The 19,961-nt window shown below is 38.4% G+C and overlaps 2 protein-coding genes across 4 annotated transcripts in view; both read left to right on the top strand.

Moving 5' to 3' along the window:
• arhgef18a (rho/rac guanine nucleotide exchange factor (GEF) 18a) overlaps positions 1-5,388 on the top strand; it is a 28,178-nt gene extending 22,790 nt beyond the window's left edge. Inside the window, exons 16-19 of the mRNA XM_057333619.1 lie at positions 1,199-1,666; positions 1,759-2,020; positions 2,136-2,237; positions 4,390-5,388. Of these exons, the coding sequence (XP_057189602.1) occupies positions 1,199-1,666; positions 1,759-2,020; positions 2,136-2,237; positions 4,390-4,409 (852 nt within the window). The 3' untranslated portion in view covers positions 4,410-5,388. The remainder of the gene's footprint in view (positions 1-1,198; positions 1,667-1,758; positions 2,021-2,135; positions 2,238-4,389) is intronic.
• LOC130554158 (NACHT, LRR and PYD domains-containing protein 3-like) overlaps positions 1-19,961 on the top strand; it is an 81,944-nt gene that overhangs the window by 58,016 nt on the left and 3,967 nt on the right. Inside the window, exons 2-9 of one of the 3 annotated variants that reach the window (XM_057333626.1) lie at positions 5,838-5,856; positions 8,887-8,954; positions 9,270-9,380; positions 9,547-9,598; positions 10,316-10,520; positions 10,864-12,631; positions 15,881-16,054; positions 19,213-19,405. In XM_057333626.1, the coding sequence (XP_057189609.1) occupies positions 8,929-8,954; positions 9,270-9,380; positions 9,547-9,598; positions 10,316-10,520; positions 10,864-12,631; positions 15,881-16,054; positions 19,213-19,390 (2,514 nt within the window). In that variant the 5' untranslated portion in view covers positions 5,838-5,856; positions 8,887-8,928 and the 3' untranslated portion in view covers positions 19,391-19,405. Of the gene's footprint in view, positions 1-5,753; positions 5,857-8,886; positions 8,955-9,269; positions 9,381-9,546; positions 9,599-10,315; positions 10,521-10,863; positions 12,632-15,880; positions 16,055-19,212; positions 19,406-19,961 lie in introns of those variants that run through there. The other 2 variants (XM_057333628.1, XM_057333627.1) reach the window with 2 other exon arrangements.

Here is a 19,961-nt window from a genome sequence, read left to right as displayed (position 1 = left end):
TAAGTTGGGAGAGAGAGAGGGGGAGCATGGCAGCGAGCCAGGTAAAACATTTTTGAACGCCAACAAAATCATCTTTAACAAAGAGGCACAAACTTAACGCAGCTATTTTAAATATAGAAACGGATACTTGCGAGCTCTGTGCTGGTTCATATCCGCATGCGCGTGGAGAGATGGAAATGTTCAAATGGTTTCAGAATGCAGTCCTGCTGAAAAGTTCCGGGCCTCGTGACTCGTGACCAGCCAGGTGTGCGAGGCAGCAGAAGTCCATTGTTCCTTCTTTCCCCCCAGTGGGGGAAAAGGCAGTCTCCGAAGAGATGCCTGAACCAGTTTCCGGTGAGGGCAGTTAGAGCGGAAAAGCCAAGCTCGAGCACTGAACACTATCGATATTTCACCTCATGAGAGGGCCCACCTGAGTTTGAATCGACAAATCAAAGTTAAGCAGGGAATAGGTTCTTTGTCCACTCGACAGCTAATTTGCGTCTTTATGACCACCTAGCCACTTTACAAAATACCAGTCCAGATTATTTCATAAAGAGTAAAGTAAAGTGTTCTATGGTCACACAACAAGTCGGAAATCAAGAGACAAACATTTAGGTACCAAATATGCCAGGTTTGAATCACATTAAGTCGTGATTCATTTGGATGTACGAATACAAACAAAGCCTGAATCAAACGTGCACATTTACCAGTTACAGATGATTTAAAATGGCAAGAGCGCCAACATATAACGGGGATATTTACATATATTTATAGAAAAGGACAGTTTAGTGTAGTTTTGTCAGAGAAGTTTCTCTGGATCAACTATAGGTCTTAAGTTTGAGGTGGAACAAAACAGAGAAACTTCTCACATCTCCTTTGCTTGCTTTGAAGCTTAGGAGTCGTAAATATCCCATGGAGAAACAAAAAGTTATCAACACTTTCGGGGGGAGAACCAACCTAAATCCAGGTTCCCCTGGAGCCAGGTTTGGCTCTGGTCTTTTGATGATTGTATCAAGAAACCAGGACAAAAGGAAGTGTGGGCTTTATGGCTCTTCTTTTAATGATCCATACACAAGATCCAATACTCTGGCTATGCCAGGCACTTCAATTTTGTAAACCTTAATTGTATGGTCTAACACTTTAATACTCTTGTCTTGCTCAACTGTCACCTACATTCATGCAAATCTTTCATTGTCTTTGCTTTCTGTCCTTTCTTCAGTCTGTCGTGTCGCAGTTAGAAAGCCACATCGAAGTGCATCGCACCATTATCGAGGAGCTGATGTCCCGGCCCCGGTGCAATACTCTCCTGGAACAGGAAAAACAACGAAACTGGGAAAAGCAGCGGGAAGAGCTGGCCAACTTCCAGCGACTGCAGAGTCAGCACAGGCAGGAGCAGATGCATTGGGAACAGGAGCGAGAGATGCAGAGGATTCAGACAGAGAATGGAGAGAAAGAGCTGAGAGAGAGAGAACTGGTGTGCAACAAGCAGGAGTTTCAGCTGGCGGAGGAGAGACAAGAGCTGGACACATGCAGAGAGCAATACCAGCAGGATCTGGAGAGACTTCGAGACTCCATGCGTGCTGTAGAGAAGGAGAAAGAAAAGCTGGAACAGATGCAGAAGAAGTTCAAGAAGAATGAGAATGTGTCCAACACTGGAAACTTTACTCTGGAGAATGAACAGATCCAGGTTTGTGATTGAAGATTGTACTAGTCTTCTGATACTTGTGTAATGTGTTTTTGGTTTAAAGGTATACTATATAATTCTGGTTTCCTCTCCAGATACCTCCTCCATACCCCAAACTGAATGTAGTTTCTTCCGGTTTTGAGGAGAGGGCACCCCTGGTACCACCACGTAGAGAGAGCATCACTACCCTGCCTGTCAAGACCGAACCAGTGCCCATCCACCTCATCAGCACCACCAACCAAACATACAAAGGCAATTCTGTCCAACAGCAGATCCCCACAAAACTGGCCACACAGCCGAAAGGCAAAGACAAACACAGCAAGCACAGGAACTCTCACCAGCGCACCCACAGTGCAGGTAGTAACTGATATTAGACCTCTATCTGTCTGTCATGTTGTTTTGTGTGTTTTATTGGGCTATGAGTACGTTGTGAGTGCTTTTCACTGTTTTAAATGTATTTTCACACTTTTAGCTGGCATAGAGGTCTCTCAAGTCCTACCCATCAAAGTTACTGGAAAAGAAGGAGGCAGTTTAAGAGCCACGGGATGCAGCAGTCCCCATCGGCTCCATCCAGGTAAAAGCTACTGAATGACTTTAGTTTATATACAGCATCAAGAGGGCACTGGCACCTGCATTGTTCTTAGAAAAGCAGTTTTCAGCTATCCCTGGGTCAAACCAGGCACCAGCACTTAAGACATTATATCAATCAAGTATGACGATGTTTAAGGTTGCTTCCTCAACCACATAGCAGCTGTGCAATATTTACCTCCAGGCACAGTGCAGCGGGTCATTCATTTGGTTTTTGGGAGTGTGAATGTCACTCTTTAACCTGCCGGTGGCTGATAAGGACAACTCGTCTCAGTTATGTGATTAAATTGCCCACTGCTCATTCTGTAGACCAAGATGAACATGGGACTGCCCAAAGTTCCTACCACTCCTTTTAGGGATCAGCAATCATCTGATCCTCAAGGGGAAGGAAGACCCAGCCTTATCCCGGTTGTTTCTAGTGCCCACACTGCTCATATATCTGGACAGCACAGAGGGCTTTAGATGCTCTGAGGAGCTTTTTGTCTGCCTTGTGGGACAGCATAAGGGGATGGCTCTTTCCAAACAGAGGCTGTCCCACTGGATTGTTAATTCCAGTATTTTTGCATACCAGTCTCAAGATCTGCAGTGCCCAGTTGGAGTGTGTGTGCACTCCACCAGAGGTGTTGCATTATCATAGTGAAAGTGACCTATCTGTCAGATATGGTGACCCATACCCGAAATGTGACCTCTGCATTTAACCCATCCAGTGAGTAGTGAACACACGTACACCCGGAGCAGTGGGCAGCTATCACTGCAGCGCCCGGGGAGTAAGTAGGGATATGGTGCCTTGCTCAAGGGCACCTCAGTCGTAGACACTGTCAAAATGTGTGCCATATTAATGGACCAAGTTAATGGACACTGTGAAGGTCTTTTGAGTACTCAAGGAGTTATTATACTCCATTAGGCTAGATACTCATGTGTTTGACCATCTTTAAGTAAGCCCTTGTACCAGAGCTCAGCGCTCCATATGTGTGCCGTCCCATTGGTCTTCCCCTTGGTAGCCCTAGGACACTATGGCTGGGCACCCTCACCCTGTAATAGGGTCCATCCCATAGGTTTTCCATATCCTGTTTGATGTGGTCTCCCTTTTTTCTTCTTCTAGGTGAGGGAGAACTTCTCCCAGCTTGTTTCATGCTAGGTGGCTAACTATTTTTTGAGAATGCCACCGTCTTGCTCCAACCATATGGGCAGAAAGTCAACTTGCTCTTTACTGAAAGTTTGCCTTAAGACTGAGCGCTCGCAACAAGGCACATATTAGCTTGCCCATGTTTGCGCTGCTGTACCTAGTAGAACAGTTCAACATGTGGTGTGTAGTTTAGTCATTGAGTGACAGAAAGGGAATGTCTGTTACATTATATGAAACATCTGTTCCCAGATTGAGGGAAAAAGACATTGTGTTCCTCCTGCCACAGCATTAATCTGAATACATGAAGCATACAGACTTGCTCTTATATCTGGATATCTGGGGCGGTGAATGCCATGCAATTTTCACTTGCCAATTTTCATTGGTCTTTCTAGAAAGATCAGAGGGGACTAGGCTCCCAAGAGCAAACATCTGGTGTCACATCATCAACACAACGCCTCCATCAGGGAACGGAGGTTACTTACTTAACTGGGACTGGGTGAACATACTGTATAAATATAATTAAATATTGAGTCTTTATTATATAGTAGTATTTTGTTTTTAGTTGTCAGAAATAATCTTGTGTGTAATTTAAAGAAAGAGGGATAACCAAAAGCAGTATATATGGTGGCACAGGTTGAGGACTTTACTAAGTGTGTGAATAACTGTCATCACTTAATTAGTTTGAAATATAAAAATATGTCATAGTTACCAATATTGTATATGTGTGTTTCTGGTAATACGTACAATATGGGGCGGTTTCTCAACAGGGCTTAAGCCTAGTCCTAGACTAACTTAAATGTTAAAGGTATCTTGATCAAAAACAACTTACACTGACATATCTCAAAATATTTCTTGTTTTGTCTCAAGATGCACACAGTAATGTTTTTTTAAGTGTGTTTTTTTTAAACAACTTAAATATCCTAATTTAACTAAGGCCTTGTCCTGGCTTAAACTAATCCTTGTCTGGGAAACCGGTCCTATAAGTAACTGTATTGTTGTGATGTTTCTGCAGATATGTTTATTCATCCATAGAAGTTGTCCAGCTCTGTGTCCTCTCATTCAAACACGAGCAGGAAGCCTCACAACACAAACACAACACAGCCAGGACACCGTAAAGCCAAAGATCATGAAAATACAGATGACATTTTATTCTTCTAGTGTCTCTTGTGTTTCAGATGGACAGTGATCACTGTTTCACTAACATGATCTGAACAGTCATGTTATGAGATACTGCTTAACATACATTTAACATGTAATGAAATCATTCAGATTTTAATCATAGTTGTGAAATGTTTTGTTTTATTTGTGATTTTAATCATTTTTAATTGAAGAAAAAACTAAGTATAGTTGAAAAAAATGTGGAAGAACTGTTTTAATCTCTGTTAACCCTTTACAGACATATTAGCAGAGTGTAAGGCGTGAAATCATTGCTGAAAGGACAGTCAGGAGTTATTGTACAATTAAAATCTCTTCAGTGATTCATTACAGAACATTTTGTGTCTTATTAAATGATCATTCATGTAAATATCTGTTTTATTGGCTATTTATTGTGATTCACATTCAGGGATATTTGTCTCCAGAAGCATTACACCAGAAAGTCTTAATGTTCTCATTGACTCTTTGCTGGACTGTGATGTTATCAGGACATTAATAACAATGTTTCATATTAATACTGTACAATTATGTTGAAATGTCAATTTATTCGTTTTATCTCCAGTTTCCAGATGATTTTAATGGATATTTTGCTCCTGTCAATTGGAAAATAATGTTTATGAAGAAAATATTTTGTTTATGAAAAAGCCTTGTTTTCATATCTGGAAATAAAGCTGATACTAGTGAAAGTTAAGAATGTATTTTTATGAATTTTCTTAATATTTGTCACAATTCTGTTAAAACATGTTTTGAATATTTCATCTGCATCTGATGCTGTCTTAAAATGAACCTGTACATAGTAAATATTTCATTGCAGATTTTGCTGTTTTGTTCTTGTGTGGAAGAAGTAAACCTGTACTTTGTAGTGCTTGTTTTTTTATCATAAACGTGGATAATCTGCTGTTATCAAAATATTTTATACCTCAGTTGGTTCACTTTAAAAGCACATTTTTGATATGGATTTTAATTTACAATAGTTGTAGAACATAATCAAAATATCGAAGTGTATGTGTGGTCGTGTGTGTGATGCATCATCAGGCTTGTTCGACTTGATGCGGCGCCGCAAGATCCGACAGGCGGTGACATCAAAGTACCGCGAGAGTGCTTCTTAAAACCATAAAAACTTTGCTTTCGAATCGCTCTCGCGGTACTTTGATGTCACCGCCTGTCGGATCTTGTGGCGCTTCATCAAGTCGAACATGCCTCTCATGTTTGGTGGCTCCTCCTCCTCACGACAGCTGCAGGTGAAAGTGAAACTATTACATCAGGAGCCATTTTACAGCAAAGCCTCGTTCAAGAAAATAAACATAAACAAGCTAAAAACACAGTAAGTATCAATAGTCTAATGTTTATTCAGTAGATTCAATATTGTTTTGCTCTGAACATCACATTAAGTTTATTGGTTGAAGAAGGTCCGTGTACGTTTTATTCATTTGATATCCTATTTGAAATCACATAACGAGAAATTGAAAAATGACTAGTTTCTCGTTTTTTCGTTTAGTTCACCAAACGGAAATTCCGTTTTTGGCCCGATATTTTATTTTTCGTTTGCCGTTTAAAAAACGGATTTTGGCCTCAATATGGCATTCGTACATGTGGGCGGTGGTGTAACGCCTCTTTAACCCGATTGGTCAAATCGCTCACCATTCTGTATGGCCTTAATTCTGCAGCGGTGTCTCGTTATCTGAGGAGTGACAACCTGCTACATCCATCTAGCGGTGGAGTTTGTAATTGCATTTCAAAAAATAAACAGCCCATCCGATTTAGGGCTAAATCGTGACTACAGATCGACCATGTAATGAAATGACACTACGTCTTATTGATATTTCTATATTGACAAAATATAAAACATATAACAAACGAATAAAATATATTCTCACCACGAAAACTCAATGAACGAATTAAATGTTGTTTTGATGTGCGTGCATCTGATAAAAATCTCCCGTTGCTTCCATGCACGCATGGCAACAGACTCGCAAAGCGTTTTGGGTCCAGGGCAGGCGGCCCACCAATACAATTCAGATTATATATATTTTTAAACCAGAGCATAATAACCCATAAATACTTTTTCTGCATAGTCTAAAAGAATATGACACGCACGTTTTAATGTATTATTTGACATGAACTATCATGATTAATATCAAGAGCAATAATAACATTGTTTAAATCTTGCAGTGCCTGTTGTTTATATGACGTGTACTCCTCTAACTCAACTCAAAGACATGATCATCAGCCTTAAACTTTGTTTTTGTCTTTTTTATCATTTATATTTATTGTATACTCTTTAAATTACATTAATCTATCACATTATATAGGTGTAAATATGGCATATTTGAGCAGCATTAAACAGGAATAAACCATGTCATGCTGCTGCAGTTTTTGGATGGCTTTTGTTGATAACATTTTTTATGTTTTCTTATTGGTTGAAACAACGGATTAAGTATAAATAGTTGAAATAAAAGACAGTGCACAATAACAATAATTATAGAAATTGCATCGGAAATCAGAAACACAGCCGATCCTTAAACTATGGAGTTTAAATGGATCCAAAACTCACGCGCATGGAATCCGCGCGCATAATGATAACCACGCACGGAAAGCTGCTCCGCGAGGGCGCATTTAAACTCCGCGAGCGAGCAGAACAGTATCCGCAAGCGGAAAAGAATCCTCGCGCGTTCGCATTTCTGCTCCGCGAGTAAAAACTCAGTCCGCGAGCAGAGGCTTTGACGAGCGCGCGCGCGATTCTCTCTATGCTCTCGCAACTGCTCAACACTTGCTCGCTCGTTGAGTTGACTTCTGAGACTTTGGAGGCGGGACAATGCATGTTAAAAGTTACCAATCAAATGAGGTCTCCGCGCATTTGATTGGTAACTTTTAACATGCACTCACCTACATGCAGTCACCTACAGATTACATGTCTTACTACCGAATGTGCTGATGTGCTGGAGAAGAATTTGCGCAGCGGTCCGACTCTCCCATAATCAATACAAGATCTTGGCGAAAAATTAATGCAACTCTGGACGGGAATAAATGGAGATTCTGGACATTGCAGAAGCTTATCGAAACGATGCCACAGCGAATGCGTGCCGTAATCAAAGCTAAAGGCGGTCCAACGAAATATTGGAGTGTGTGAATTTTTTGTACGGACAGTGTGTGTGTGTGTATATGTATAGGCCTAGTTTTATCATTTAGATTTTGTAACAATTTCTGAAAAAGCTCATGCAGACCGAATGAAGAACCCATTAATAAAGCAGATTAAAGGACCACACTTAAACACTTTATATGATATAAGTCATATATGAACATCATGGCGTTTACAATGTTTTTGTTGAGAAAAACAAGCACATCTAAATGTTCGGGTGAAAGTTGAGTCTGTTGCCAAGGTGTCGACATAGCTTACATGCAGATAAAGCCGTGTTTTAAAGGTTGAAGCGATCGAGCTTTGAAGCGCTTTGTATGAATTAATTTTAAAGTAGTTTCAAATTTTAAAACTGCGTTTAGCCGCAGATTCTCGTGTTTTTTTAGAATAATTGACGAACATAAATTATTCACTTGTTTTTATAGCCACTTCATTTGTTATCACAAATACGGACCCCTTACGGCATTGTTCCTGCCTTTTGTTCACACAGGGCGCTTTCTGATGCAGGCAACGTTATTAATACTACTACTACTACTACTAATAATATGTACCTTTCTAAATCAATCCCACTGAAAGCACATAGCAATTTTGCAGTAATTTTCTGGGATCAACGTAGGTGAAAGGGGTGTTAGATGTGGAAGTTATATTGTATACAGCACACTGCATGGCGTACATTGCAACACATATTTCTGCTTAAATATCATGCACAGTTCACAGCAAGCGGTGGTTCGCGTTGCGACAATAACTTGTATTAAACTGAAGGACTGGCGGTGACTCTTATTCTGCTGGGCAGAATTAAGGCCGTACAGAATGGTGAGCGATTTGACCAATCGGGTGATAGAGGCGTTACAGCGCCACCCACATGTACGAATGCCATATTGAGTCCAAAATCCGTTTTTTAAACGGCAAACGAAAAATAAAATATCGGGCCAAAAACGAAATTTCCGTTTGGTGAACTAAACGAAGAAACGAGAAACTAGTCATTTTTCAATTTCTCGTTGTGTGATTTCAAATAGGATATCAAATGAATAAAACGTACACGGACCGAAGAACTGTCTCAGAAATATTGTGTTATTTTTGGAATCAGGAAGTGTGTTTTAAACATTAAAAGTGACGTTTTAGAAATGTAGTTTCACTGTTTAAAGACCAAATGTGCAGCTCAATGCTGTGGACGGACTGATGTGAAGGAATAATAACACATCAGTATTTTGTTTACAGGTTTAAGATTAACTCTTTACGTTCTGACACTGTGTGTTCATCATGAATCTCTCCAGAGAGACAAAAAGGTGAGAATATTGAAAGATTTTAATAAACAAAAATGTGTTATTGTCTATAGTTAGATGTGTTTTGGTCTGACAGATTTCTGACAGTTTGTATTGAATTAAATAGTTTCAGTTTAGTTTAATTTATTATTTCTGTTTTTGTATAATAATTAAAATGCATAGACATGTGTAAATGTAATTTTTTTACACAATTACTAATTCTATTTTTATGAATTATATTAAAATATGTTTTTATCATTTATATAAATTATTATTAATGCTTTATTGAAAAATGCATAACACTGATCATGAAGTAAAGTCTGTTTAATGTTGTTTTAGTTTGACTCGTGGAGAATCTCCTAAACCCAGCTGTGTGTCCATGAAGAGTGATAGATCAATGGGTATTCCACCTAACTTCAGTTCAGGAGACTGTGATGATACAGATGTGAGGTGAGAACAGTCTGATGGTTTAGAGAGTAAATCACTTCATCAGTCTTTATTCTCTGATCTGAGTCTGTGATGGAGATATTCACTCAACACTTTACTGACAGATACACACATTAATCCATGTGTTCACTGTATGTAAACAGATATTTCATTTATTGTTAAATTACAGTAACACAACAAATGGATCTTTCAAAGGGAAGCACATGGATTCTGTTTTCCAGGTGAGTGTCTGTGTGTGTGCGAAAGTGAGAAGATGAGAAATGGATGTGAAGCAACTACTGTGTAACAACCGTTTTTATGTAAATGTTTATTTATTTTTACAGTATTTTGTTTTCAAAAATGTTTATTTTCTAGTTTTTCTAGTCATTTATTGTACATACATTTGATTTACATTCAATATCATGTTCATTTACACAGTTTATTCAGAAATGTAGATGCTCTTTTTCAAATGATGCTTTAAAATGATTTTACCCCAAAATATGTTTATAAGCCCAAAAACAAAGCTGTATGTTTAAGGAGCGTTTCATGGGATTCTTTTACTGGCAGTCGTACTGCAGCTTTACACAGATTACTGTTATCATTACTGATGATTATGATCAATGTTTACATGTCTAGATTCAAACTGATTCATTGTAGTAAGAAGTCACGATCATATTGATTTTAAATAGATCTCAGTGTGTAATCAATGCTGATGTGTATTTGATGCTTTGTGAATCATTTGAAGACAATATATGAATTAAAGATAATGTGATTTTCTTTGTGTAAGATTTTGATTTCTGTAGTTTTGATGTGTTGTAATAGTGTTGAAATGTGTTATAGGTTTCATGAAATGGGGTTTAAGCAATTTAGAAAAAAACTGTGTTCACTAAAATGAGCATTTAAACCTTTTCCTGCCCTTATAAGATAACAAATCCTGTGTGTTTGAACAATGATTTCAGGAGCTTGAGCACAAACTCATCTCTCTGATGAAGAAAGAGCTGAAGATCTTCAAGAGTCTACTGAGTCCAGATTACCCATCATGCTCTGAGAGAGAAGAGGAGGATGATGAAGATCAGATCAGAGTCAGAGAGATGTTTCTGAAGATCACACTGAACGTCCTGAAGAAGATGAAACAGACAGACCTCGCTGACAAACTACAGACCAGTAAGAGCTCTCAGTCATGTGACTATTACATCACTTTACCTTCAGACGAACAGACACAGTGTCTGTATTTACTGATGATTATTAGTGAAAATACATTTACAGTTAATAAATCAACAGAATAGAACCATGAAGCTTTTTGTGTTCATCTAATGTCATGATCATCAAAATCTTAAGACACTCTTGAGTCAAATATAATAACAGATTAGGCAAAATATTCATTTGGTTTAATAAGCATAAAATTATATTAAATAAGAAACATTGTACATACAGTAGAATTAAGGATTTTCCAAATTGTATAGATGTATTTTTATTTATAAATACATATATTCCCTTTGTTTATCAGAACTTGCCCCTGTATACATGAAGAAACACAAATCCAGACTAAAAGAGCAATTCCAGAGAATGAATGAAGGAATGTCAGCTCAAGGAAGCTCAACACTTGTGAATGAGATCTACACAGAGCTGTACATCACAGAGGGAGGGAGTGAAGACATCAATAATGAACATGAGGTGAGACAGATTGAGACAGCATCCAGAAGATCAGAGACACAAGAAACACAAATCAAATGTAATGACATCTTTAAAGTCTCACCTGAACAAACCAAACCCATCAGACGTGTGCTGACTAAAGGAGTCGCTGGAATTGGAAAAACAGTCTCTGTGCAGAAGTTCATTCTGGACTGGGCTGAAGAAACAACAAATCAAGATCTTCACTTGATATTTCCACTTCCTTTCAGAGAACTGAATCTGATCAAAGAGACAAATATCAGTCTGATGGATCTTCTTCATCACTTCTTCACAGATACAAAAGAACTGAGATCAACAGACTTTGAGGATTATAAAGTTGTGTTTATCTTTGATGGTCTGGATGAGTGTCGTCTTCCTCTAGATTTCTCAAAGAATCCCAGTTTGTTTGATGTCAGAGAATCAGCGTCAGTGGATGTGCTGCTGACAAACCTCATCAAGGGGAATCTGCTTCCTTCTGCTCTGATCTGGATCACCTCTCGACCAGCAGCAGCCAATCAGATTCCTCCTGAGTGTGTTGATCTGATCACAGATGTACGAGGATTCAGTGACCCTCAGAAGGACGAGTATTTCAGGAAGAGAATCAATGATGAGAGTCTGGCCAACAGAATCATCACACACATGAAATCATCCAGAAGTCTGTACATCATGTGTCACATCCCAGTCTTCTGCTGGATTTCAGCCACTGTTCTCCAGAGAATGTTGAGTGAAGCAGAGAGTCCAGCACAGATCCCCAAGACTCTCACTCAGATGTTCACACACTTCCTGATGTTTCACATCAAACTGAAGAGTCAGAAGTATGATGGGAAATGTGAGGTAGATCTTCAGCAGGCTAGAAAGAGTCTGGAGTCTCTGGGAAAACTGGCTTTTCAACAGCTGGAGAAAGGGAACCTGATCTTCTATGAGGAGGATCTGAGAGAGTGTGACATTGATGTCAGAGAAGCGTCAGTGTACTCAGGAGTTTGTACTCAGATCTTCAGAGAGGAGTTTGGACTGAACCTGGGGAAGGTGTTCAGCTTTGTGCATCTGAGCGTTCAGGAGTTTCTCGCCGCTTTATTTGTGTTTCTGTCATTTCTTCAGCAAACATCAGGATTCTTCAGCAGATTGAGATCAAATATGAGTGATTTACTGAAGAGTGAAGTGGACAAGGCCTTACAGAGTGAGAACGGACACCTGGATCTTCACCTCAGATTTCTTCTGGGTCTTTCACTGGAGTCCAGTCAGACAATCTTACGAGATCTGATGACTCAGACAGGAAGAAGCTCTGACAGTAAACAGGAAACAGTCGAGTACATTAAGATGAAGATCAGAGAGAATCTCTCTCCAGAGAAATCCATCAATCTGTTTCACTGTCTGAATGAACTCAATGATCATTCTCTAGTGCAGGAAGTACAAACATATGTGAACAGAGGAGATGAGTCTCGTCTCTCTGGAGTCCGTCTCTCTCCTGCTCAGTGGTCGGCTCTGGTGTTTGTGTTACTGAACTCAGAAGAGAAGCTGGATGAGTTTAATCTGAGTAAATATGATCGATCAGATGAATGTCTTCTGAGGCTTCTGCCAGTGATCAAAGCATCCAGAACAGCTCAGTGAGTCATTTACCTCTTTTTATTCATTTCATTTCATTTTATAACTAAACAATAAGTTGAGGAATGTGTAGTTTGTAAATAAGTAAGAGATAATCCACATCTAGCAGTGAGATAAAGTTTTAATACACAATGTGGAGGCCAAGAACCAGCCGATGCGGAGTGGAGTGCATTAAAATCCTTTAACGCTGGGCTAGCTGTGGATTATCCCACTTATACCATGGTCATTTGCCAAGTTAAAGTTGTTATTGATGTTAACAGTGTCATTTTTGATAAGACAGGTGAAAGTAAACGTTGTTTTGATCAGTTAATTTCAAACATTGATCAAACTGACTGGAACTACATTTGTTTTAATGCACACCTTCCAGCCAATCAGAATCCAGTATTCAAACAGACATGGTATAAATTTACATTTACATTTAGTCATTTAGCAGACGCTTTTATCCAAAGCGACTCACAGATGATGTTAACAATGGAAGCAATTGGAACAACATATCATAAACAGTCTCTTTGGTTTTATGGTGTAAGTGACAAAAAATATGTCTTTTTGCCCACCACAATATACATACAGTTAGAATTCAGTGTTGTCATTGCCCAGATAGCAAGAGAGCAGATGAAAATCATAGAATTAAATTGTTGAAATGTTATTGGCATGGAATCAATATCATTTTGCACCAACAATTAATGTTGAAAAAATGTGAAATTTCAACAAACCACCATTATTGTGATCAGTGTTTGCTTTAGTTGGGACCTTGACTCTTGACTTTCATTATGTAACCTTTTTCTCCTTTCTGTGCTTTCAACATTAAATCACATGAATAAAATGTTATGTTAAGCATGGTTTCCACAGATCTTAAAAAGTCTTAATTCATAAACATTTGTAAACATGCTTAATTCATAAATTTACATAAGTCTAAAATCAGCGTTGCTTATTTTCATTTTGCGATTAATTATAAAGTGAAGAGGAGGAATAATTTCTTTGCCTAATATTAGACTGCTCAATATTTATTAAAGGTTTGCAGGGTGGTTAAAGTACATACTATCCGTCAAATAATATTCGAAAGTAGAATTAGTATGTCCCAGATCGTAGTATGCTGAAATGAGTAGTCTCAAATTACCAGGACGGTCTACAGTTTCTGGTGAAAATTCAAAGTGTAGAACCATGGACACTCCAACGGCTGATATTACCCAAAACGCACCGCGAGAGGGCGGAGTTTAGTGACGATACACTGCATTTATAAAATCAAATAAGAGATGCTTCACTAAATTAATAAATGTAAGTATACAGTAAAGATTGCATAAGAAACAATGAATGAAGAAATACTTAAATGCAAAGAAGAGCTTTATTTTGATGTTCGTGACAATTAATGATCACACTGTTTTGTCTAGGCAACAACGGCCTCTTCCATTTTGTGTTAGTATCTCCCAGTACGTGCATATAGTTTTGCTACACACTATAACATATATACTTTTCCATAACAAAACAGCACATACTTTTAGTGACTAGAATAAGTAGGTGAATTGGGACCCTGCATACACCTCTGAGAATCGGTTGTTTGCATGTGACGTCACGGCACAGCGCGACATGCAGATGGAGGGCAGCAAGTGATTTTCTCCATAGGAAATTCACTATCAAAAATTCATAATACCCATGTTTTGCGTCATTTAAGGTTGTTCAAATCAGTTAAAACATGAAACCACAAGGTGTTTTTATTGTGTAGCAAAAGTCTATTATAATTTGGTTTTGCGTGGTCGTTGTTTCGGTGCGGTAAGCTGTTTCCTTATAATGGACTTCTAGGGGAGAAACGCTTAGCGCAATATTTTTCACTTATATATATTTTTATCCCTTTAATAAGGAATCACTCTTTTAACAGCAGCTAGTGTTTATTACCAGTAAGGTTTGACAACATTTTGTGCTTCCCTGGTCGTTGTTTAGGTCGTTAAACCATATTACTCGCTCCCCTTTACCCAGCTACTCTCGACCACAGATTCAAGTTTACAAGCCACTTTTTCCTCTGTTTTTCAGTCAGTACTCGCATTTCTCCATTCATGAACAACAACTTTTGCTACACAATAAAAGTGCCTTGTGGTTTTATGGTTTGATCGATTTGAACGACCATAAACAACACAAAACATAAGTATTTTGAGTTTGTGATAGTGAATTCCTACTCAACAACCTATTTGTATGCTTCAAGTCGAACACAAACACCAATTGGCTGCTTTAAAAATATCAGAGCATTTTCAGAACACAACATTATTTTAACTTTAACTAATGTTACAGAATCCACTTCGATTTCAGGGTTCAAAGTTTAAGTTTGTCAGTATGAATATTATAATCTGTATTCTCATCTGTGTTAAAGGTTCCCACTTTTTATAAAGAAAACAGTGCAACAACAAACAGAATTGTTTATAAGAGCACAAACTTGTTAATTTATTTTTACTTTTAAAATGCACCACATTTATAGATTTAATTTTAAAATATACACATTTTTCTTCTGGGGGCATGCCCACAGACCCCCCTAGTGAGACAAAATTCTGTAGTAATTGTAAGTTCAGGACATCATCATCTTAATCATCTTCGATGATGCAAGCACCTAAACCTGGTAGGTGGATATATCTATTTGAAAAGAAATCAGATAAACTGTATTATCGTAAATAGGAAGAACTTAGCCTACCATCAGTTTTGGCAATGACTGAAAGGAACTGAAATATTTCAGTAGGCCTGTAGTAAATGTGCATATAGCAGCAGTTATGGATTATGACTTTGATGTGCTCTGGGCATGGACGTTTTAAAGGTTTTCAAAGGTGATTTTCCTCCGAGATAACTCTTCCACAACGTAATCCAAATCCAGCTGCCTCACAAGATTGCATTCAATGGCCATTAAAGATGGCGAACTAAGATGTCTTTGACACATTTCTGTGTAACTCATTTTGTTATTTTGCCTGCATGTGACTTCTGCACTCTTATATTACACAGTGTTACTCGCCTCTAGATGTCGGCAGCCCCGAAATCACTGACACGCAACCCCGGTGAGACCGGTACTACCGGTGCTTTTACACGTCGATTAACCGGTGTTAAAACTCCGTCTCCGCAACATCCCTAGTGGATAAACAACTGTATTTAAACACCAAATAAAAGTAGTTCCCTTGATGATCCTCTTGTCACATCAGCTGCTTAACATTGTACATCCATTTGCACTTGTTTTGTTATAACTGAATTAACTCACTGTTGTGTTGTTATTTCTCTCTCAGTCTGAGTCGCTGTTATCTGACAGAGGAAAGTTGTTCATCACTGGCGTCAGTTCTCAGATCAAACTCCTCAAGTCTGACAGAACTGAACCTGAGTTACAATAATCTGCAGGATTCAGGAGTGAAGCTGCTCTCTGATGGACTGAAGAATACAAACTGTAAACTAGAGATATTACAGTAAGTACATTCTTAAACCAATACAAGCATGTACATTTGCATCATTTAAATTGTGTGTTTTCTTACATTTTAGCAGTAAACCTCACAAAACAACATAAATTACATTTAATATTAAGCACAAATACTGTAGGTTTTTATAATGAAGTTTAAGTTTTGCACCTTGTAAGACTCCAGTGTATTGAAAATTATGAAAAAAAAAATTGCAACTGAATTCAGACATCAATAATCAGTGTATGAAACTTTGGTGACAATCAACAAAACTGCTTTATACTCTCTACTCAACTCAACTTTATTTATATAGCGCTTTTACAATTTTCATTGTTACAAAGCAGCTGCACATGAGACACATTGACTACAAGCAAAACAATCAAAGTTGTACCTGCAAAAACAAGAAAAGGTTGAAACACAGAAGACAGACACACCCACACACAAAACACTCCACACACACAACACGCACCAACACACAGAGACACACACAGACACGGATGCGCACACACACACACACACACAACACACACACACACACGTACGTACACAGACAAGTACGCACACACACACGCTCAGTGAGAGCACACATTTAGGATAAAGGAAAGAGAAGCACAGGTCAAATATAACAGATAATAAATTCCTATATGCAATATTAATTAAGTAAAACTTTAAAATTCTAAAGCAGCCCCCCCGGTCAGGCAGATAGTGCAAAAAAAGTATGCAAACGGTGGCGAGATACGGTTTTATACCGCAATACATGTTGAGAACCAATGTCACACTGTCATGTTCTGCCCCATCTTGTCTTGCTTGTCTTGACCTTGTGGCAGAGCCATGACATAACCTCTTGTTTTACGTGGAGAGAGAAGTTTTGGCCCACTTGGCCTTCCACATTCTCTTTCTCTCCGGTGTAGCGTCTCTGTTCCTGCCATTTCGTCTCCTTAATTGCTCGTTATTGGTTTCATGCCCCACACCTGTTCCCTCTTGATTTGTCCCCTTATTTAATGCCCCTGTGTCCTCTGTCTTGTGCTGGATCATTGTACTGTTGTGTTTGTGTCATGTCATGTCATGTCATGTCAGTAAGTCTATTTTATTTTGTGTTTATGTGATGACAGGAACGAAGACTAACAAAACTAACAGGACTAGACTAGTAACACAATCGTGGGTTTTTTGTTTTGTTATTATTAAAGTCTTGTTTAACCCCTTACCTCCCGTCTGCACTTGGGTCCTTTGTCTCTCACCTCACCCGAGAACCGTGACACATACAACCTTATTCATGACTCCCAGCATGCATTGCAACACGGATAAATTAAACGGATGAATTTTTATTTTTGGTGTTGGATTGTGATTTTAATAGGTTGTTTAAGGATGTTCAGAGTTGATCTGTTCATCTGAATTATNATAAATTAAACGGATGAATTTTTATTTTTGGTGTTGGATTGTGATTTTAATAGGTTGTTTAAGGATGTTCAGAGTTGATCTGTTCATCTGAATTATTCATTTTTCTTGAGGTTTGTATAATGAGTGTAGATGTCTAAATGTGTGTCTGTTGCATCAAAGTATCTTTTGTACCACAACAGCATTATCCATAATAACCTGCCAAATTTTCAATGACCTATTCTATTATTTTACAGAAACGCTCACACAGACATTGAAATACAACAAAAATGCATCCTTGTCTTTTGATAGCAACACACAAATTAGGGGAGTAAGTCTGACAGTTCATCACGATACGATACAAAATCGATATTTGCAGATACTTTGAAAATTTCTGTGATGTGATTTCTGTGATGTGATTCACAAGCAGATACATTTTTAATAAATATATTAAAAATATATTAAAATGAACATTTACTTAAACTCGTTGAAAACCGCACACGCTCTGTCCCAAATGGGACATTTACAACCACAAACTATAGTGTTTCAGCTAGGATTTTGTGAAACATTCCCACAGAATTTTGTGAGACTTTGGGTGCTAAAGTTATTTTGCATGTTTTAAAGGTAAATGCTGCAATCTGGTGCATTTTAAGAGCAAAATTAAGTGGCTCAATCTATAAGAATACAAGAGCTGTAGTAGTAATTTAATCAGCATTCTCAACTCAAGTCAACTTTATTTATATAGTGCTTTTACAATTTCATTGTTACAAAGCAGCTGCACATGAAACATATTGACTATAAGCAAAACATTTAAAGTTATTCATGTAAAAACAATAAAGGTGAAAACACAGAAGACAGACACCCACATACAAAACACTCCACACACACAATATGCACACACACACACACACACGCGCACACACACACACACACACACACACACACACACACACACACACACACACACACACACACGTGCACACACACACAATATGCACACACACACACACACACACGCACACACGCAGAGTGAAAAGCACACGTTTAAGATAAAGGAAAGAGAAGCACAGGTCAAATATTAAACAGACTATAAATTCCTATATTCAATATTAATTAATTCAATTCAATTTTGACCTGAAAACACAGAAAAAACAGAAAAACACAGAAAGGTAAAACACAGCACAGTGCATGGTGTTTATAGACTAAATAATATCTAATAAATAAATGAATAAATAAATGCAGTCTCCTTATTTAACCTGACGTTTTTTTATATTCGTTCGTTTCTTATTTGATGTTTGCACGATGTGTGCAGTGATTATTCGTCTTGTTGATAAAGGCACTTTATTTAACGTGAATGTTTTTTAAATGGTTTCTTAACTGTTTGTTTTTTGCATGGTGTGTGTGCAGTGATTCTTCGTTTTGCAATAAAAGTGTGTGTAATATAAACGAGTGTCTTACTGTTTTGTGTATTTTTATTACCCATCATGAATTCAAGCAAATGACGCTGAATTTAAGTGAAAGTAAATCAAGACGTGTGCACGACCGCAGTTTCGGCCGCCCCGAAATCGCTGACACGCAAACCCGTTCTACCGGTGCTTTTACACGTCGATTAACCGGTGTTAAAATTCCGTCTCCGCAACATCCCTAGTGGATAAACAACTGTATTTAAACACCAAATAAAAGTAGTTCCCTTGATGATCCTCTTGTCACATCAGCTGCTTAACATTGTACATCCATTTGCACTTGTTTTGTTATAACTGAATTAACTCACTGTTGTGTTGTTATTTCTCTCTCAGTCTGAGTCGCTGTTATCTGACAGAGGAAAGTTGTTCATCACTGGCGTCAGTTCTCAGATCAAACTCCTCAAGTCTGACAGAACTGAACCTGAGTCACAATAATCTGCAGGATTCAGGAGTGAAGCTGCTCTCTGATGGACTGAAGAATACAAACTGTAAACTAGAGATATTACAGTAAGTACATTCTTAAACCAATACAAGCATGTACATTTGCATCATTTAAATTGTGTGTTTTCTTACATTTTAGCAGTAAACCTCACAAAACAACATAAATTACATTTAATATTAAGCAAATACTGTAGGTTCCCTTTCTGTCGGTCTCTTGACGCTGTGTCGAACCGACAGATTGGAGTTCGCTGTTGAGAACCTATCAACTTCTGACTAGTTTAGAAAAGGCCAATGAAATTGGTGAATGAAATCTGCATGCCGAACTCCGCCCCCGGACATCCGGGTATAAAAGGGAGACGGCGTGCTGCATTCATTCACCTTTTGTTCTTCGGAGCCTTCACTCTGACTGACTTCGAGACGTCATCTCTACGCCGAATTACTGCTGGAACCTTATGACGTATGCAGCGGACTGTCCCTTCCTGCAGCGACTTCCCCTGGGCGTCTCGGCAGTGCCAGAAGAGTTCGAGTTTTTTTTTCTCTAAAAAAGCAAATTTCTTCAGCGTGGCATGTCCCGTTGTTCTCATGGGTGCAACACACTCATCGAGGAGGGGGACGGACACAATGTCTGCTTCCAGTATGCT

This window comes from Triplophysa rosa, linkage group LG5, assembly GCF_024868665.1.
Source record: "Triplophysa rosa linkage group LG5, Trosa_1v2, whole genome shotgun sequence".
Lineage (NCBI taxonomy): Eukaryota > Metazoa > Chordata > Actinopteri > Cypriniformes > Nemacheilidae > Triplophysa > Triplophysa rosa.
This window is presented reverse-complemented; position numbering and strand designations above follow the sequence as displayed.